This window comes from Pocillopora damicornis, chromosome 11 (assembly GCF_964200805.1).
Source record: "Pocillopora damicornis chromosome 11, jaPocDami1.2, whole genome shotgun sequence".
NCBI classification, from domain to species: Eukaryota; Metazoa; Cnidaria; class Anthozoa; order Scleractinia; family Pocilloporidae; genus Pocillopora; species Pocillopora damicornis.
In genome coordinates, this window is record NC_142680.1 from 10,664,115 (window position 1) to 10,684,085 (window position 19,971).

At 38.1% G+C, this 19,971-nt stretch overlaps 1 protein-coding gene across 1 annotated transcript; it reads right to left on the minus strand.

Annotated features, from left to right (window-relative positions):
• Positions 1-6,521: 6,521 nt before the first annotated feature.
• Positions 6,522-7,530, minus strand: LOC149037456 (uncharacterized). The gene is made up of 2 exons (XM_089186333.1): positions 7,324-7,530; positions 6,522-7,052 (listed from the first exon to the last, which is right to left on the minus strand). The coding sequence occupies exons 1-2, from the start codon at positions 7,513-7,515 to the stop codon at positions 6,522-6,524; spliced, it is 723 nt and encodes a 240-aa protein (XP_089042459.1). The 5' UTR covers positions 7,516-7,530.
• Between the last annotated feature and the right edge of the window lie 12,441 nt (positions 7,531-19,971).

The following is a 19,971-nucleotide window of genomic DNA, read 5'->3' on the forward strand; positions in this document are numbered from 1 at the left end:
CAAAACTTTGACTATCAGACACTTTAATTAATAATCTACGCAGGTTTCTCTTGTCTGATTACTTTTAAATGACAAGGAAATTTACTGGAAATTCAAATGAGTGTTAAAGAAATTTAAGAATTTGTGATTCCTGGAGATCTTTTCTTTCTTCGTTGAATGAGTCAATATCGCTGAGCTCGAGGGAACAACTGCAGATTCCATTCACTGAATTTCTTTAGATTCTAAAACGAAATTTAAGGACTTAGGTCAACGCTATGACCAGAATTAGAGAGCGACGTAAAGAGCAAGTTAAGAGAAGGATAGAGCTAAACTGGCTAACAATGACTGAAATGACATGACCTTTTGAATGTGTTCATTTCTTTAAGGATTACAATGAATAAGGCATTCTTCCCTTAAAGGCCGACTGTTTTGCGTGCCGCCCTCTTGCTTATTAAGCGCGAGAGGAAAAACATAACCTTTAGGAAATTGTCTTGGACGAGGGGTAAGGCCCATAGATTTATGAAAACTCGCAGGAAACTCATCAGTCTCAACAGCTTGAGGCCAAAACAACTTGTTATTGTCGGTTATCACAACAACACGCTCTACTTTTGTCGATTAAGTTATGGTAACAGTAATTCATGTCCTCCATTTCGGTCTTAAATCACTCGCGTGATTACAAAATCGGACTTCAAGTGTATTGGGAAGGGCAGCGATTCGACGCCCAAACAAGAAGCCAGTGCGCATGCTCCCAGCGTGACTGACCTGACTGACTAGATCTAAGATGGCGGAATGCTTGAGCCGACTAGGATTCCACAGTATTCAGCTATCCTTTCGCTTCCTTCCAACCTTGAATGTGCTTGAAAATCAAAATAGTTTCATTTAGCATAAAAAAGTGCATTGGATCTTTTAAAAGTTCTGTCACCTGGCAATTCAACGATCGAACGAAACAACTGACAGACCTAAATAGCAGACCTTGCAGATTGTCGATGTGGTAGGAAAGACAGTGTTATATGCAACGGGGCCTAAGGTTGTTACAGAGCCACTTCGGTGACATGTATGTATCTTGTATTTAAATTTTTGATAATGGCAATTTAACAGATATATTTTAATTTAATATTTTTTACTCCTTATTTTTACACATTTGTTAACACGTGATAACTGGCATTTGTGCTGGGTTCGAGTCCAATTGGTGATTGGAGCATTACCCCCAGCAGGGTTGTCAATAATTTTCCAAGTAGGTATGAATATGAAAAAAGTAGCTGAGGTTTTTTAACCCTTTCACTCCCAAGATCTCATAAGTAATTCTCCTTTCTGTCTCCCATACAATTCTTATGATATTAGTTAGGAGAATTTGGGTTTGGATCAACCAATGATCTCCTGATTGATATTTTTCTTTATTTTCCTTACTTATCTTCTTGATATTGTTAGGAAAAATTCTGTCATGGTCACTCGTGGGAGTGAGAGGGTTAAGAATCTTCTTAGGGAAGAAGTGGAGGGGGGTAGGAATGGAGATTTAGGGAACAAAACCCTTGTCATAGATAAGCATGACAAAACTTTGAAAAGGTTTTGACAATCAATCATAATTTTATTCTGACAAAGCAGTTACGCTGGCATTGACAACACCCACATGTTGTTCATTGTGGGGTTCAGAACTATTACATCCACTCATACAAAAAGAGGTTGCATGACTTGTGACAGACCATAGTTAATAAAGCAAACCAGTTTGCTTTATTAACTATGGACAGACCAATAATGGCATGACCCATGATAGTTAGTAACAGTGAGACCAATGAGGGAATACTGGAAACAAATCAAATGAGCCAAAAACATGGTGCTGCAAACATTTTGGGAATGTAATCTGGATCACTTTTTTCCCTCTGATCATTAATTTCTCAAAGCAAAGATTTTGAAAAATTAATGAAAGGCTTACAAGAAATTACTGAAAGAAAACTGTCTACATTGATGTCCATTAGGTAGTCTGGCAGGATTTTTGTAAGACAAAGCCTTGCACTAAATGGAACCAAATGCATTCAAGCTGTGCTAGCCAAGATATTTTCATGGAAATGTGATTTATCAGAGAGAGAGACCAATGGTTGACACTTAGTAGCATTTGCGGAAGTGATGGGTGTCAGTGATCTCTGGCTGAAATTCTCAGCTTGCTTGCTGCATACCTATTGGAAAAAAAGTAAGACAAGATTTGTTTTATCTGAAAGACAGTGCAGTGTCCTGCAGTATTTTATGATGTAATTGCATGTTAAAATTTTTTAACAAACTTGTTTGAACAAAGATTTGATTAATTATATCCCAATAAAAGTTGTTTGGGTTGGACCAGAGTATTTTGCACAGATGTCAGTTTGAGGGATGATTTATTTGCACTTATCTTTCCATCTGTGAAACTGAATCGTTAATAATGCACAAAATGTAGCAAAAAGCCGTGACCATATGCCAAATTTGGATTGGGGTCACAAATTTAGTTATTCTGTTGTAATCAACCAGCATGAGGTGATGTTAATACTGAAGCACTAATTTCCAAAATTGGTCAATTTTTTTAATGTTTGTGAGGTGGAAAATGTTAGCAAAATGCAGTTTGTCTTGTAATCAGCTGACCAATAACGGTATAATTAAAGGATAATCATTCTTAGGCTCTGAGAATGTTATCATATGATACCCATGATAAAGCAGAGGGGATTATTCAAGAATATTCCTATCACTTTTTTCCAATAATTAAATATTTGGAAATTACTGAAAGAAAAATGTCTACACTGTCTGGCGGATTTTTGTAAGACAAAGCCTTGCACTAAATGGGACTAAATGCATTCAAGCTGTGCTAGCCAAGACATTTTCTTTGAAATATGATTTATCAGAGAGGAAGACCAGTGGTTAACACTTAGTAGCATTTGTGGAAGTGACGGGTGTCACTGATCTCTGGCTGAAATTCTCAGCTCGCTTGCCGCATACCTATTTGAAAAAAAGTAAGACAAGATTTGTTTTATCTAAAAGATAATGCTGTGTTTTGCAGTATTTTATGATGTAATTGCATGTTAAAATTGTTGGATCAATATCAGTATCTGAGCAACTGCCCACCTACCCCTCCCCTAACCCAATATTAACCCTAACTTGTTATCAATAGACTGTTGTTGGATTACGGGAGGGATAGGTGGGCAGTTGCCCAGATGCTGATATTATTCAGCAGCAATACAAATGATTAGAAGAAATAAAACGAAAATTAAAGAATATAACACTATAGTTACAGCTAAATATATATATATATATATATATATATATATATATATATATATATATATATATATATATATATATATATATATATATATATAACTAACTGCAGACAGTACTGTTTCGGCCTTCTGGGCCTCATCAGTGCAGTGCTGATGCTAGGATGGAGGTAAGGCAATATAGCCACCCCAAGTGATCTCACACATGTGGGATCACCTAAGCCATGCCAGAGTGCTCAAACTAGAAAAACTAGTGGGCGTGCATAATGCTAGCAGCAATGACTCATCCTAGTAGAGTGCTCAATTTGGACATGAAAGCTAAGCTTTGTATGCCAAAGAGCTATATCTAACTGCAGACAGTACTGTTTCGGCCTTCTGGGCCTCATCATTCATATATATATATATATATATATATATATATATATATATATATATATATATATATATATATATATATATCAGAAGAATAAAAATATAAAACAATGAGGTGAACCTCAGAGCAGCCTAGTAAATTGGCACTTAGATTTCTTGGGACATTTTTAAGACTCAAGATTACTGCTTGATGAGTTCCACAGTTTCGCTCTTCTGTAGACTTCTGACCAGTGGAAAGATGGCAAAAAGGTATATCTAGAGTACTAGCTGAGTGAGTTTGCCAGTCATGAACACATGAACAAAGCCTAAACTTATTTTCAAGGTTATCTGGAGCAAGATTATTAATGCACTTGAAAACCATTGTTGCATCATTCAATTTAAGTCTATCTTTAATGGGGAGCCTTTTCAATGATGGTTGTTCTTTGGAAATATGGTCATAGTCCCAGAACAATACATCCAGCAAAGTTTTGACCTTTTTGTAATTTGTCAATGTTGCTATGGCTGGTATTGCTCCAGACGCTTGAGCGATATAATAATTTGCCAAAAATAAAGACATTCATAAATAGCAACAGTGTTTTCCTATCCAAAAGATACTTAATTCTATTGATTAGTTTTAACTTAAATGCCTAGCTGAATGCCTAGGTCTTTGGTGACACTCGGGTGATATTTGTTTGCTGAAGTGTTAGTTTGAATGGTGGAAGTCTCTGAAGTAGTTGTGGTACTCCAAATACCAGAACTCTGATTTTATCTGGGTTGATCAGAATATAATTTTAAATATCATTAGTTCTTTTGACAAATCACTCTTCACTGCTTAAAGTGTTCTACAGTATAGAGGGATTGAAGGAGGCTGTGCCATTAGATGAATACAGTCAATGTGCGCTGAGAAACCGCTTCGTTTGGGTTCTTGTTACGTGCCATGAGTCAAGATAGGGGACTCGAAAGGGACAGGGAAGGTCGAATTTGTGCAAGAAAGGAGTTTTTAGGTTGCTCCCTGCTGTATCTAAACTGCCCGGCAAGAAGATGATTCCCCACAAAGCACCAACTTTGACTATTGAAGTAGATGAACTGCAAAAACACAGTAAATGAAAGTTGAGAGCAGAGCTGAAAATGAGCTGACCAAACGCCATGGTGCCAGCTTGCACTTGGGACCTCAAAGATCATAATAACAACAGTCTAACTGGAATGATAACAGTACCGAACCAGAAGATCTTGCATATATAACAAATACCAAAGGTAGGTGCCAACATAGCCAACAAATGTATACAAATGTATGTTATTATGTGAAGAAAAAAGTGGCTGGTTGAAAGAGTCATAGCATTTAGTGAATCATGATAAGATAGCCTCTGATGTAAAAGACCTCTGCAGAAACAGCTCCTTTTGATTCTTGGGTTCTCTGTGACAACTTGTGATTTAAAGGGACATCTTTAATCAGAACGTATTTATTCAGTTAAGAAATAACATGACGTCCACACTGATTTTTGTTTCTGTTGTTTGTAGTGAGTTGCTATAACAGTTACACATATTCAAAGAATAGTGAAGAGTGAACAAGATAGAGTCAAGGTACATTTAAATTGCTCTGAATATTTCCTCTCATATGCATTGAAAATAAACAGACAGTGAACTAACTAACAGTATGGTTTTACTTGCCTTGTCACTTTTCGGTACATGTAGTTCTTTTAACCCCTGAAAGTGACCAGCATCTACATGCAATTTCTCCTTAAAATATTACACCTGAATAACACATTACGGTCACAGGAATAAAGGAAATGATCCCCAACTGAGGAAGTTCTTGATTGTTCAACAAATTCTCTTTGCTAGCACCTTAAGAAGTGTGTAGAGAACAGTGTGGATGGAGATTAAGCATACTGATGTGAGGGTGTAAGTGGCTAAGCTTGTCTTTGAACAATTCTTTTTCGAAGTTGTTTGTAACCATAAAGATGTACCAATATTCATAACCATATTAAAGCAGTACTTTATTACTAAAGAAAAATGTTATCTGTGAATGAAAAGTCAACAGTGATTCTCAATAAGTGTTACGGTATAATGGTTACCGGTTACCTCGCCACCAGGGAGACTCGCCATTAGCGAACTCGCCACCAAGGAACGATCTCGCCACCAACGTACTCGCCACCAAGTGAAGTCTTCTCGCCACCAACCACCAATAAAGAGATAAACTGGAATAAAGTAGTCGAGGAGAGTTGGATGTTCGAACGAGCACAATTCAAATCGGCCGATACGTTTGTGCGCTTGTCTGTATTTAAATTATGACCTTCAGCGACGTGTTAGATGTGTTCTGTTCCTAACTCATTGACATCGAAACATATCGTGTTTGTCTTTTGCACGTAAGCGAGGAGAAATTGCAAAACTCGATGCGAGGAATAAAAACTTGCGTGAGAGAAAATGAAACTTCATGGGAAGAAATAAGTGATGAAATGAAACTCGCTAGCAGTTGTATTGAAACTAGATGCGAGAAATTGTCAAGTCGGTGCGAGAAATTGTAAGCGTCGATGGACTGAAGCTTTCCTAAGGCAACTACAGTTGATTCCCAAGGAGAGTTAACAGTTCGAACCAATCGATTCCTGAGTTTGTTTGCTTATTTGTATGAAAATTTCGACGTCTGTGATGTTATAAGTTCGAACGAATCGACTCACGAGTTTGTTTACTTATCTGTATGCAAATTTCGACGTCTGTGATGTTGTCAAGGGAACTTATTCAATATTCGGTCGAATTATATGACTCAGTTTCCCTGCGGCAAAATAACAACAAACTTTATTGAATATTAAATCTAGAAGAGCAGCTCATATGTTGATCATGACTTTTGCAGATGTGGCGGCTCCTAAAAGAGCCATTTTTAGCGATCTGGAAACGTCCTAAAGACGCAACCAGGGCGGGGTGGCTCCTAAAAGAGCCGTTTTTGATGTTCCAGGATCTGCTTCAGGTTCTAGTCGCCGGGCCGTTCAGGTAACTGCAGAGTTTAAGAAGGCGGAGGGCAGAAATCTCGTTGCCGTTAAAGTCTTCCCAGTGCTTGAAGGTTTTAGATTGAAGCAGCCGGTACTTCTTCCGCTGAATCCTGGACAGCTTCCCGTCTGACACTAGCCTTATCTGAATGGAGACAAGTCTGGCCTCCTGGTGTAGCAGCTCCACCAGCAGGTAGAATGGCAAGTGGACTCTGTTGTTGGCTCTACTGTTAAGACCGTGGTGCCACGCCTCTATGTCGTTGTTGGTGCGGATCGGCAGCATGAAGACAGACCAACAGGATTGAGGCCACATTGTGCTGGTAATCCAGTTCTCCTCCACGTACAAGGCAAGTGCTTCCAGAGCAGTGGTAGTGGCGCGGTCTCTGAGCCGCTGAAACATCGGCGTAATCTCGGTTTCCGGCAGGAAGGGCAGCGCCATGAGTTTTCTAATGTACTTGTAGGTACGGCTGTCTGCGCGGTAGGCTGGCTCCAATCCCAACTCTTGAACCTTATTGGAAAAAAGGAAAACAAATTTTCAGAGATAAGCCGTTAAGCACTTATTTTTAACTCCGTGTGTTTCTAATTCTATTAGTATAGGTATGCGTTAAGCTTGATTGATATTATTCAGAGAAGAGCCCTTAGAGAAGGACTGTAGGTAGGTATGGGTGTAATTGAAATTATTGAAATAATGAAAATAGATTTTTAGAGATATGCTGTTAAAAAATTAATTTTTTTTCTCGTGTGTGCCTATATGAATTATTTCTTTAGGTATGCGTTACCTTTCTCCACAACGCTTGCGTCCGGTGAAACAGACATCCCTGCAGTGACACGTTGGGCAGCAGCTCTCTAAAGACCGTCCAGAGAGCTTGTTCAAAGTCCAGAGTGATGCTTCTGACTGCTGGAGGCGAAGGAAGTATTCTCAGCACTTCTTGCAACACTGTACGGTAGTCCCGCTTTCTCTTACCAGACATGAGGACAAACAGCAGATACACCGGTGTTGCAGGTTCTATGGTTCAATAGATTGCAGCCATCGCACCGAAGGGCTTCTTGTCTCGGTTTACATTTTTCTTTGGAGACGATGCAATTGTCAGTTGAAGACATAACGAAGAATGATGAAGAGCGTATCGTATTCGTAACCGTGTCGTATTCGTAAGCGAGAACGAGATCAGATGATCGGATTAGATTAACTGGTTTTTTTACTTTCCTTTTATACACACCCCTAGGATCCAAATTTTCACTTCGAAGAAAGCAAGGAATTTGATTGGAGGATCGTTAATTAACACAACATGTGTTTGTTTGTTTTTTTGTTTGTTTGAATTTAGTCTCACCTCAAATTAACATATTTTCGCACATCGCCTTGGGTTTAAATGGTGAGAAAAATTATCATTACATTTCCAACATTTCGACTTGTGTTTGGATTAAATAGTTTGCCTTTACACTACGAGATACGAACCAAATGTTGTTGCACAACACCTTCAGTTTTGAACGTGCTATCGACAACATACGTTTATAAAGTTTGAGTACAGACAAGCGAACAAACTTATCGGTTTCGAACGTGCTTTCGACAACATACGTTTATAAAGTTTGAGTACAGACAAGCGAACAAACTTATCGGTTTCGAACGTGCTTTCGACAACATACGTTTATAAAGTTTGAGTACAGACAAGCGAACAAACTTATCAGCCGAACATCCTACTCTCCTCGACTAATCTCTTTATTGGTGGTTGGTGGCGAGAAGACTTCGCTTGGTGGCGAGTACGTTGGTGGCGAGATCGTTCCTTGGTGGCGAGTCTGCATGGTGGCGAGGTAACTGGATACCGGTATAATATAACTGACAGAAAAGCACTACAATCCCACAAACTCAACTCCTTTATTAAACAGCGAGTAATGTTCTTAACATGGAGCAACTATTCAAAGCAGTACATAACTTATTGTTAATAAACTTAATTAAGCACACCACAGTCTATAACGTAGCTCACCACTGACACAATCTCACTGCTGTCCCCAAAGTTCCTTTAAATAAGCAATCTTGCGCAGTAACTCTCTCTCGAGATATAGCTTTCAAAACATTCGTGGCTCTGACAGCAACAACTACTCTTCCTACTACATAAGCGAGTCTTTAAATATGTTCACATAGTGTTCTGGAACATTCCAGAAGCTTACATGAGAACTATTTTAGTATTATCACATAATAAATGCATGACGTGATGAAATGTTCTGGAAAGTTCTATTACCTGCGAGTCAAGATGAAGGTTTAGACTTTATTCTGCTCTTCCTTGACTAGATGGAGGTAATGAATTTACCTGGCACAATAGAGGCATTAAAAAATGCAGAGAAGACCTTGGAAAATTGTATGTGCATTTCAATTTTTTATCGCCATTTAGGTGACTTTTTGTTCTCTCAGTTACCAGTCTTTTTTATGAAAGTGACAATGAATGGGAAGTCAGCCTGGTTGAGGGGATGAGGAAACACAGAAAAACGATGAGGAACAAGTGTCCAGAACAGACCTTGGAAGTAAAGATTCAGTATTGCATACAGTTGAGATCATCCCTGACAACAATGGTGTTGAATGTATTAGATACTGCTTTCTCTCTTTTCCTGTAATTGCAATTATAGCAGTTACATGCAGATGTATGCTACAATGTTTGGGTGAGCAATGTATCAAATGATGGATAGCAACAAAACTCAAATTGTGCGGGCAAAGGAAGAGAAGCTTGCATCATAGATCCAGCCCTACAGATTCCCTAGCGTCAGACTAAGGAAAGCGTCAAGGTTATCTCACGGGTTGCTCAACAACTTGAGTATTAAAAAACCAGTCAGAGTGAACATCAGGCAGGTTCACATATGGAAAGATGTTAAACAGGCTCAATGAAATCAGCTATGAGGTGCAGATGACCTTGTTAAAATTGTATTTATTGGAGAACCGACAATAGACAATAATGAGCAAGGAGAGAGTGCTTCAAAGGTATGCCTTTTTGGTTGTGTATGCAATGGTCTCTTTGCAGTATTTAGGGATAATTCTTGGACAAAACACATGTAGGATAATTTGTGGATGTACGATGAATGTGTCAATGGGATTTTTCCGAAATCAGATTTGGTAATCAATGGGTAGGAATGTAAAGAGGTTAAATGTTTCCTTAGCAGATCACTTTTTAACCAGTTTGATTTTGTCTTTTTTACGACATAAATGGGCTTAACCTTATACCAGTAAATCTTTTCACACCATAACTTGATTAGCTCCATAGACAACGTGACGATAGTATTAGCATTTTTTAGTTTCCTTAACAGAAATTCTGGATTATGTTGAAAGAGTTCTTTTCTTTACGGGTCAACCAACTGATTGTATGGTGGTACAGAGGGATTGCTGCTCGCCTGCCGAGCTGAAGGTTGTGTAAGTTCTGCAAAGTGGACCTTCACCATCATTTCTTCACCTGACTGTTTTCCACTAGTTCATGGAGAGCTACCATCAGTTAATCATGAAAGCACTCTAAAAGGAGCATCATTGAAGGTAAGTAAATTAAAAAAGTGATTTTGCTATTGTTTTTAGAGGGGTTACTAAATATTTATTAGCCATGACTCATTTAATATATTCTTTGGATACTTTCGAAATTGAAATGCATGAAAGTCATTATTATTACTAATTATGATAGAGTAGGATTATTTGAGTAATGAGACAAATTTTGTTTCTGGCTAGTTTTTACTTTTGAAGAAGGTTACTGATACAGGGTTTTTGATGTTTTGGTGTGGTCAGGGAGCCATGAATTTTAGGTAAATCCTGCGAAATTGACAAAACCATGCAAAATACTACAAACTACGCAAAAAATTTTGCCAAGTACATGTTGCCACAACATATTTGAAACTTGCAATATATTTGAACTTATCCTGGCTGTTGGGGCTACTTATTTTCCACAAAATTGCACAATTATCTTAAAAAACATCCCAAATCTTCAAGGTGTTCTTGGATCAATGTTACTAAAAAGTGGGCAATGGTCACAATGTTAAAAGCGTTGCCATTGGTGCATTTCTCAAATGCATTGTTGTTAAGAGAACGAATTAAAATATCTGTTGAGATCAAACAAATGGCAAACCGTCTAATATATTTTTTCTTAGCTAGTCCAAACAAGTTGTTCAACTTGCTATCATTTCTAAGAAAAACGAGAAGCAAATGTACCATATTTCCTTTCTGTGGAAGGTTTTTGGTGTCTCTCTGCTGATTGCTGCATACTGTGGCTTGCAAACTCTGCAAATTATAGAGAAGTTTTTTAAAAATGCCAACACTTCTGTGAAAACAACTACCGGAGATTTTTGCAGAGTTATCCAAGAAGACGATAGCCGTCTGTTCTGCTCATGTAACATTGTCTTGGACCACACAAGAAGTTGCCAATTAACTAACATCTCGAATGAGCAACGCATATCCATCATTTCCCCACAAAAACTGGTTAAATTGCGCTCTCTTTTCATTGAAATGAAATGTCAAACAAAGGCAAAATTGATTACTTTTCAACAACATTTGTCGAAAGCATTCCTGGGGAATCGGCTGTTAAGCATGCTTTAACATGGCAAGCTGATACTTGAAGCTCTACAATTGCAAAATGACACAATTATTGTTCGTCTCTCTCCGCAACTTCAAATTCTCTGCAATCCTTCCACTTGACTCAATTCTAACTACTGTGTAGGCAAAACTTGGTGAATCATCATAGACTGCAATGCTTGTGATGTGGGGGCAACTGCATTCAAAATTTTAGGTATCCTGACAATATACCTGCCATACAAATTATTGAAAGGTTGAATCCATGATCAGAGCACTCTATCCCAAACAAGCAGACACTGTCTGAAGATCTGTTAAGGGGGTCCTTCAACAGGCAAAACCACCTTTTTCAAGGAAATTCTACAGTCTACAGCAGACAAAGGATGTGCCAGCTCCTCTCAGACCAAGTTGTCCTCCCTGATCTGAAGTGGACCATATCAGGGCTTAAACAAAGAACCATTAGACCATCTGACGAGGAAGTTGTCTAAGAAACTGCCAACCTGGTTGTCGACAAGCAAGAAATGTAGCAGCAAGACAGCCATGCAACAGCAGGCCACTGAGGACTGTGGAATTTCATCCAGTCACAGCTGAGCACAACAGTTTATTGGGGTTGCATACTCAACTGAAATCATCACCTGCTAAAGAGTAGCAGTATGCAGTCAAAATGTCACAATCCACATCTGCACTGACATACTGATTTCTTCTGATAATGTAGTACATATGTAGCGGAATATAAATATGGATATGATCTAATGCACTTCAAAACAACTGAAATAAAATAAGTAAACCTTACAATTAAAAACTAAACATACATTTTTATCTGCAGATCTCACCATTATTGAAATTACTATCTCAAAATAATCTAATCTTGTACTTGTATTTAAAAACCAATATAGAATGCTTTAAAGAGCAAAATCTCGATTATAAAATTATTAACGATATGGTATAAGGTGAAATCCAGAAATGTTAGATTGAGTTATGTTATATTTCGATAATTTGTCAAGACTACATCTAAATACCCGGAAATGAAACATTTGGAATACTTAGTTACTTGTATGATTTTCTTAATAATAAAGTCTTAAGGTCCTTCTTGAATTTGGAGAGATGTTTCATTTCCGATATTCAATGGTAATTTATTCTATGATGTGGGTGTGGCCATGGAAAAGGTTCTGTCTCCTTGTGTCTTTGACTTGAAGGAAGGTTGAGTTAACAACAACTCATCATGGGACCTCGAATGGTATGGGAATTTCTTCACTGAAACCAAATTCATGATATAGGCAGTCAATCCGTCCAACTACCACTGCATGAACCAAGTTTTGTGTAGATTTGTATGTGATGTACTTTCAGATCCTTTGAATGTTATGAAGGTGATGATAGGCTGCACTTCATGTTTTGGTAATGTGGTTGTCCAGTTTCAAGTGTGAGTCCATCCAAGCCCCAAGTTTCTTTGCAGTACTTACTGGGAAAACCTCAGAATCACCAACTGACAATTCACCAATACTCACTCTACCAGGCTGATGACGTCCCAATAATTAGGAATTCAGTTTTAGCATACATTGTGAACAATAACGGCCCCAGAGAACCACCTTGTGGAACACCAAAGGGTAAATAAATGCTATCAGAGAGCCCTCCATCAACAAACACCCGCAGAGAATGCCTAGATTGATGTTGTTGCAGATATTATTCAAGACTCAAGTGCCATCTCTATGCTATGGTTTTTCCTGTAAGCTGACTCTAGCAGAGGATACAAAGCGTTTTCAGACCTGAAGAAAAGCAGCCCTCTCAACTACTTTGGAGAGAACCTGCAAGTAACTTACAGGTCTAAGATTTTTGTATGCAGTCCTTAGACCAGTCTTCTTCAGGAGTGGATGTACAAGCACTTCCTTCCATTAGTCAGGAAAATGACCAGTTGCTTATCTTATCTTAACATTGCCAATACATCCTCATGATTTATTGGCAATGTTTGTGATTACCAAAAGAAAAACATCTAAACATTAAGTGACTAATGAAGAGGGCATAGCATGCGTGTCTTTTTCACCAACTTTTGGATTAAAGCACAAACATCACCCTCATTTGAAATGACTCCAGCCTTTGCTCAATGCCTATTGAAATGTTACCATGTGTCTCAGTCACGAGTATTTTCATCGAATCTATGTCACTTGGAATTCCATCAACCTTTATCACAAAAAACTTAGCAGCTTTAGTTGCGAGTTTGTTTTTATCTAGGTGATCAGGGAATGACAGTTTATTCTCCACTGCTAGGAGCTCCTTCGCTGCGCTAAAAAGCTTTCCTTGATCCTCGCTGTTTTCTTCCATGAACTGTGTGTAAAACTCATTTCTTGCTTTAGACATTATAAAAGTAGCTTCATTTTTTCTCTTCTTGAAAGCATCCAAATCCTCAAAACTTCTCATTTTGCACCATTTTCTCAACAATAATCGTTCGATCAAGCAGAGTCTCCATGAGAGCTCCAGCAACAAACACCTCATTTCAAGTTCTGTCAAGGCTGCCTTATAGAGATGGACATGATTGAGCATCCCTCCAATTGTTTGCTTATTGATCAAACATAATATCCAAACATCGACTTTAGAAGCACTGCAGTTGCCTGTACATTTTCTTCTTCCTTTGTTTTGATATGCTTGGCTGAGAGTTCCCTATCCATGAGGTAATAAGTGTTCCTTCTCATAGCAATAAGCTTAATCGTTTTGAGAAGTGTGGGTGCCTAATGTGGACGATTTATTTGGGGTGGCAGCTTAAAATGTTGCTGAGGTAAAGGGTTATCTGGATTATTGCAAATGCCTGCATTTTCTGGTACACTAGGTTTAATATCATGATACGTAATTTGACCTTCAGCATTCTCAAATTTCCCTTGTGGATCTCTGGATTTCCTCCATCCTCATTAGACTTCTCAAGCAGTGCTGCCAATCCCAATCTTTAATCTTAATTTTTGAGTTCTCTAATAGGCTCATAGGTTCTTATTCTAGCCCGTGACCTAGAGCTTCTTTCTTTCCCTTTTTGACTTCCAATTACATCACACAAGGGCATTTCTTATTTTTACTTATGTGCAAGAATGAACTGTTGCAGCTCGCTGACTAAAATTCCAGCAAGGGAGCATAATCACAACAGGGCTCTGAAAACATTGCCTTTACTCTTTTGTTGCTCATGATTTCAATATTTTCAAGGCCTACATTTGCCATCTCGATGGCCTTTTCAGATAGCTTCAAATGTTTCAATAGTTCTTTAAGTTCCAGAAATGACCTGTATTCTGCACTGGCTTGTGGGCATGGCCTCGATTTTTCCATATAGTTCAGGCAGTGTTTCGCTACGTTCATGCTATTTCGAAAGATTTTTGTCAATGATGATGCCCCTCTGACTGTTTCCTTTCCACGTAATAAATTGCTCTTAGCTATCTCTTCTTACGATATCTAACTGTTTGAATGGTTAAGTCTAACAGGGATGTGTAATTTGTCCTCATTAACATACTGCATGTGTTTCACATGGTGCGACTCGTATTCCTTCACAACGAATTTCATACCACATGAATTCATAGGCAATGGGTACTCAGTGAAATCCTTACAAAGGTATGCCAAAGCCTAGGAATTTCATGCGATGATACATTTATTTATCGTAAACATTGGTCAGTGGTTAATCCAACACTGATGTAAAAATAAGATCATTTTTATGACCCGTGGTCATTTTCAGAACAAATCTGTCTACTTGTGTGTGCAGCATCTAATAATTATCACATGTGAATATTCATCGACTTGATGAATACTTAATGGCCTATCTTTTAGCAAATTATGATTGAAACTAGAGCTTTAAAACTGTTTTTATTGTAGGAAGTGTTTAGCTGCAGATAGCCAGAATCAAAATGAAAATTGAAGTTGAATTTATCTACAATATTTTATAATTGTAATAATATGCATTTATATAGCTTTTAAAACTATGCACATGTTCAGTATTAAAAATTAGCACTGGACGCTTTTCTAAAAAGAAATGCTTTAAGATATTTCTTAAAAGTAGCTAGGCTGCCACAGGATCTGGTCGGTAATGGCAATCACTGAAAAAAAAATAAAATAAAGAAAGTTAAAATGATGTAAAAACACATTGTTTGAAATATTTTATTTCAGGTCATTTTTTTATGTTACTTTTGTTAGAAACAATAATGTTTCATATAATTAACATCAGCAAAGTTGGATGAACAATATGCAGTATGTAGACACAGCAGTTACATAGACATGTAAATCGATATGAATATCGGGGCTTCACATCCCAGAATATACTTAGTCAACTCATGCTACGGAAAATGGAGTCAAACACTGGCCTGATCAGCCATATCTCTGGTAAACAGACTTACTCTTACCTGTACCACTGAAGTGTTCGTGTGTGAGGAACGGCATGGCATAGCCATCAGTTGCAACTGTTAAAGGTGGTGAAAACATGAGAAAGAAGTATAAAAGTTCTTTTTTCTGTCAAATTCTCTGCTGACCATAGACCAAACGTAAAGTCAAATCGTTCTACCTTAAATACATGAAGAGCTGTCCATGGGAATTCCTTTGAGGCAAAGGGTTGTTTATAAAGTTGCTCAATCATTCCAAACTTCTTCTTTCCTGATTCACAGCTGGCTAAAAAAACGATACTTTTTGTTATTATTGTTGGTTGAACACCTTCATTCACGGGAGAGTTCTGCTTTGCTTCACTGCTGTGTTGTGAAAACATTGCAGTTAGAGTTTGGTGGCCTGCAGGGAGAGCACTAAAACCTCTTCATAGTGTGGTTCCAACTGACATCCTTGAGGTATCCATTATTAAATGGATTGATAAATATATATAGTATAATTAATAATGACAAAAAACAAGTCCAACAAAAGCTTGACATTTTGACAAATCTGAAACTATGAATGCAATTTTGAGCAGGTAGAATAATTTAAATATACAAAATATGTCCAGCAATGTAAAATGCAAAAAGTTTAGCAACAAGCTTGAATCGAATAGGAGCCTGTTAAAATAGTATAAGTATAACAAAGTACATACACGTAATAGTCTAGTTTGATCATCCTGGTGAGTGTAGTCCTGAAAAGTGCTTCCAGTGCTTCCGGGTTGGTATTCTCAAATCTAGTCCGTTATTTGTAGTAATCAAGAACGGTACTCGATATAGCATGGCATCCTCTCTAAATTTCACTGGAACAGAGGTTGATGTACCTTTCAAAGTCTTTTTCCATAATTCCAGTGTTTGGAGCTCGAAGATTACTTCTTCAAGTAGGACACATCTCTGATTACAGCTGATTAAAATTTAAAGATACTAGCAATGTTACCAATATCAATAAATTTTTTGAAAGTCAAACCAATGGATAAAGCAATCAAACTTTTCCCACTGTTTGGTGCTCGGTGTAAATACAGGCAGTTCTTGTTCTTTTCTGTCATGTCTACAATTCCCTTTGTGGTGGCTGCAAATTCAAAGTGGTTGATGTCCTGTGCACATAATGTTAATTGAATGCATTCCTCTTGACCTGTCGGTGGACGTAAAGGTGTATCCGCGGATGCTTTCGTCTTGTTGTTTAAGATGTAATACCTGTGCTTTTTGGACATTATCCCTGTAGATGTCCTGATAGTATAAATCTTTCCAGGCTTCTTTACAACTCTTTAGTGGCCAGTCCTCAAATGCGGAAATGTTGGTGGCATTTTAATTATTTCAACATGGCTTCAGGTGTGTCTGCTCTTTTGTGTTTGGCTGTTTGTTTGTTTACTCTTTCTGCCTTCACAGGGGCCATACCCCAGATAACATGGTGTAAGCATTCATTTTTATTTCGATCAAGACACCTCTCACACCCAACAAGAAATTCTTCAGAGCCAAGGCGATTAAATATTGGTTGCATCAACCTAACCACAGATCCCAGAAGTGGATTTTTGATTGGTACATGTGCCTTTTCCCAGGTCGCTATATCCCTGTTGTAACTGCACCATGAGTTCCTACCTGTGGGGCAGTCCCCATGTGGAGGCTTCTCTGAGGTACTGGAATAGTGCTTCAAAATGGCATGTGTTGCTCTTGACATGGCTTTTGCATCACCTCTATTTTCTCTTATGGCCTGACGATAGAAGCCTTAAATAGTGTCTATTCTGGCTAGGGTACTGATGGTGGCTGGCTATGGTTGCTGATACAGCAAAAGAACGGCCTCCTTCAGTCTCGCGCTTATGATAAGGACAGATAGAATTATAGCTAGCATACCGTGTGCTTCTGTTATGTTGTGTATTGTTAATCGTAAGTTGTTCATTGAGATAGTTTGGAAGAGAGCCATTTACGTGCTTATAAAAAATAGCACATTTGTTAATTTTACTCTTTCCGTAAAAAGGTATCCATTCCAGCTTAGTAAAAAGTGTCACAGAGGGTGCCAGGTGGTCGGTATATAAAACGATTCCAGCAGTAGGCATCTGTAATTTAATGAATCTGTAAAGTGCTTCCTTGTCACATGATGACCAAATGACGTCAGCATAGCCCATTACTGGGCGAATATAATGGTATTGTAGAACAATTATCGCTGTTCAAGTGACAGAAACGTTCTGATTTTCCTCAAAACACCTATGCACGTGGCAAGCTTATTGTAAAGATTTTCAATATGAAAATCAAATGAGAGTGAACTATTGATTGTTAAAGCTAAAAGTGTTGCACTTTTTACATTTACGAGCCTATTGTCCTCAACTGTGACTGTGATTGTCAAGACTTTAGACTTCGACTCGTTGATTGGGAGTTTATTTGAGACGGCCCAGTGACGTATTTCATTTGCAGAGAAATTTAGTGAAAGTTTAAGTTCAGGTAAATTGTTAAAGTGGGCAGATGCTGTAAGGGTAGTATCATCAACGTAGAGGTCTACTTGTGAACTGACATGCAGTGGTAGATGGTTGATACATAGTGTGAAGAATAGTGGGCCTGAAATACTGCCCTAAGAAACTCCATGTTCCATTGGCGCCTCACTCGACTCCTCTCCACCCAGGCGAACTGCTTGCTTCCTTCCAGTCAAATGAGACTGACACCATTTAAGCTCCGTATTCACGATGCCACATGCCTCCAGTTTCTTCAGTAATAGCACATGGTCAACTATATCAAATGCACCACTCCTTAGACCCTGTCCTTTTCCAAATTAAATAGGAGGTCATCATTTATCTTGATGAGGGCAGTTTCAGTACTGTTCTTTTTGCAAAAAGCAGACTCTTGAAAAATAAAGTTATTATCACAGAGAAACGTGTATAACGTATTGTGCATATGTTGCTCAACGACTTTTGACAAAACTGGTAACGCTGAAATGGTATAATAGTTAAACGGATCACATTCAGCGCCCTTCTTCTGGCAAAGGTAGGTTCAGTACACTTAGGACACTTTCAGCAGCTGAGTGGCCACGACGGGTTAGTCTTGGTCCAAGAACCAGTTCCCTGTTTACGTGGTTAAACCTGTTGGTCTTTGGCGTTGTGTGAAACGGTGACACCAGCTCATGTGAGGAGCACTTAGGGTTTCTGCAATGACAAATTCATTCTACTCCCAGTCCAGTTCTTGCAACTTCTTCAAACTTTAACCCTTTACTTTGACAAAGGCTGCAAGTGACTCAACGAGCAAGTTGTCCATTGAGCTCATCTCATCTACATCTACATTTATTGAGGTGATAAAATCTTGTTAGATATCACATCAACTATAAATAAAAGCTAAAATAAGATATATATGTCTATATATATATACGTTCATATACATAAATTAAATAAAAGTAAAAATGTCCAGATAACAAGATAAATGATAATTCATAATTGGAATTTACTTTACTTATTTCACGTACTTTCCTAAGTTTAGCTTAAAATCAGGTAATGACTTGCAATTTACTAAGTCAGCGGGCAGTGAGTTCCACTTTGTTATTGATCTAGGGAATAAAGAAAACTTAAAGACGTCCTTAGATACTTTTGGCATTCTATACTTAAAAGCATGGCTACTGCGTGTTCTTTTTTCTCTGTTTGGTATTCTCTGTGTTAATGTCTACTAGGTTATGACTAAGTTTGTGCATTAGAGTCAATCTGTTTTTCTTCTTGTTTCTAATGCGTTCCATTTCAGATCGGATAACATGTCTGTCACACTTGCTGATTTGTGGAAGTTTTGCAGTCAAAAACGAGCAGCTTTCTTTTGAACTCTCTCCAAGGTTTGGGTTGGACAATGCTCTTATAGGCCGTTTCACGTACTTTCCTAGGGCAGTTCCAGAGATTTCTCTGGATCAACCCCAAGGATCGACTCACCTTGCTTGAGATAGATGAAATATGTTTGGACCACCTTAACTCACTGTTAACAGTAATTCCTAGGTACGATGCAGAGTCTACTCGTTCAAGTTTGGACCCACAGAAAAAGTTTGTCCGTTGAGGAGGACTTTGCTTATTTGAAATGCAGATGATAATGCACTTTGAGGTATTAAATTGCATCTGCCACTCATGTTGCCAAATTTCTAGTTTGTTGAGATCGTCTTGGAGATTGTCGCAACCTTCCATGACCACTTCGTTCCAAACCACTTCATTCCATCCTTTGGTCACTTCGTTCCACCAAGTAGTCACTTCGTTCCAAAGAATAGTCACTTCGTTCCAAGTGTAAACTAAGCGTGTAAACTTCTAATCTTACAAAACTAGTAAACGGTATACGCCGTCTGTTGTGACGGCCATTTTGAAACTTGTGAAGTACCTGCCGTGTGCGTGGAATCTGGGACTACCGGAAACAACTATACGTATACACGTTGATCATAGCGACTAGACAAAAGTAAACCTTGATTTCATTATTTCAACATCACTTTACTTTTTTATCAGACTTGAGTAAAGATGAACCTGCTTGTTATTACTAAGTTAACCTTTCTTTACAGTATTTATTAGTTTTAGACTGACGAATAT

Bases quoted from the DNA above. Each gene is read 5' to 3' on its own strand.
- LOC149037456 (XM_089186333.1), bottom strand. From the start codon at position 7,515: ATGTCTGGTAAGAGAAAGCGGGACTACCGTACAGTGTTGCAAGAAGTG. The intron at 7,053-7,323 runs GTAACGCATACC...TTTTCCAATAAG, and splicing joins CGCAAGCGTTGTGGAGAAAG to GTTCAAGAGTTGGGATTGGA.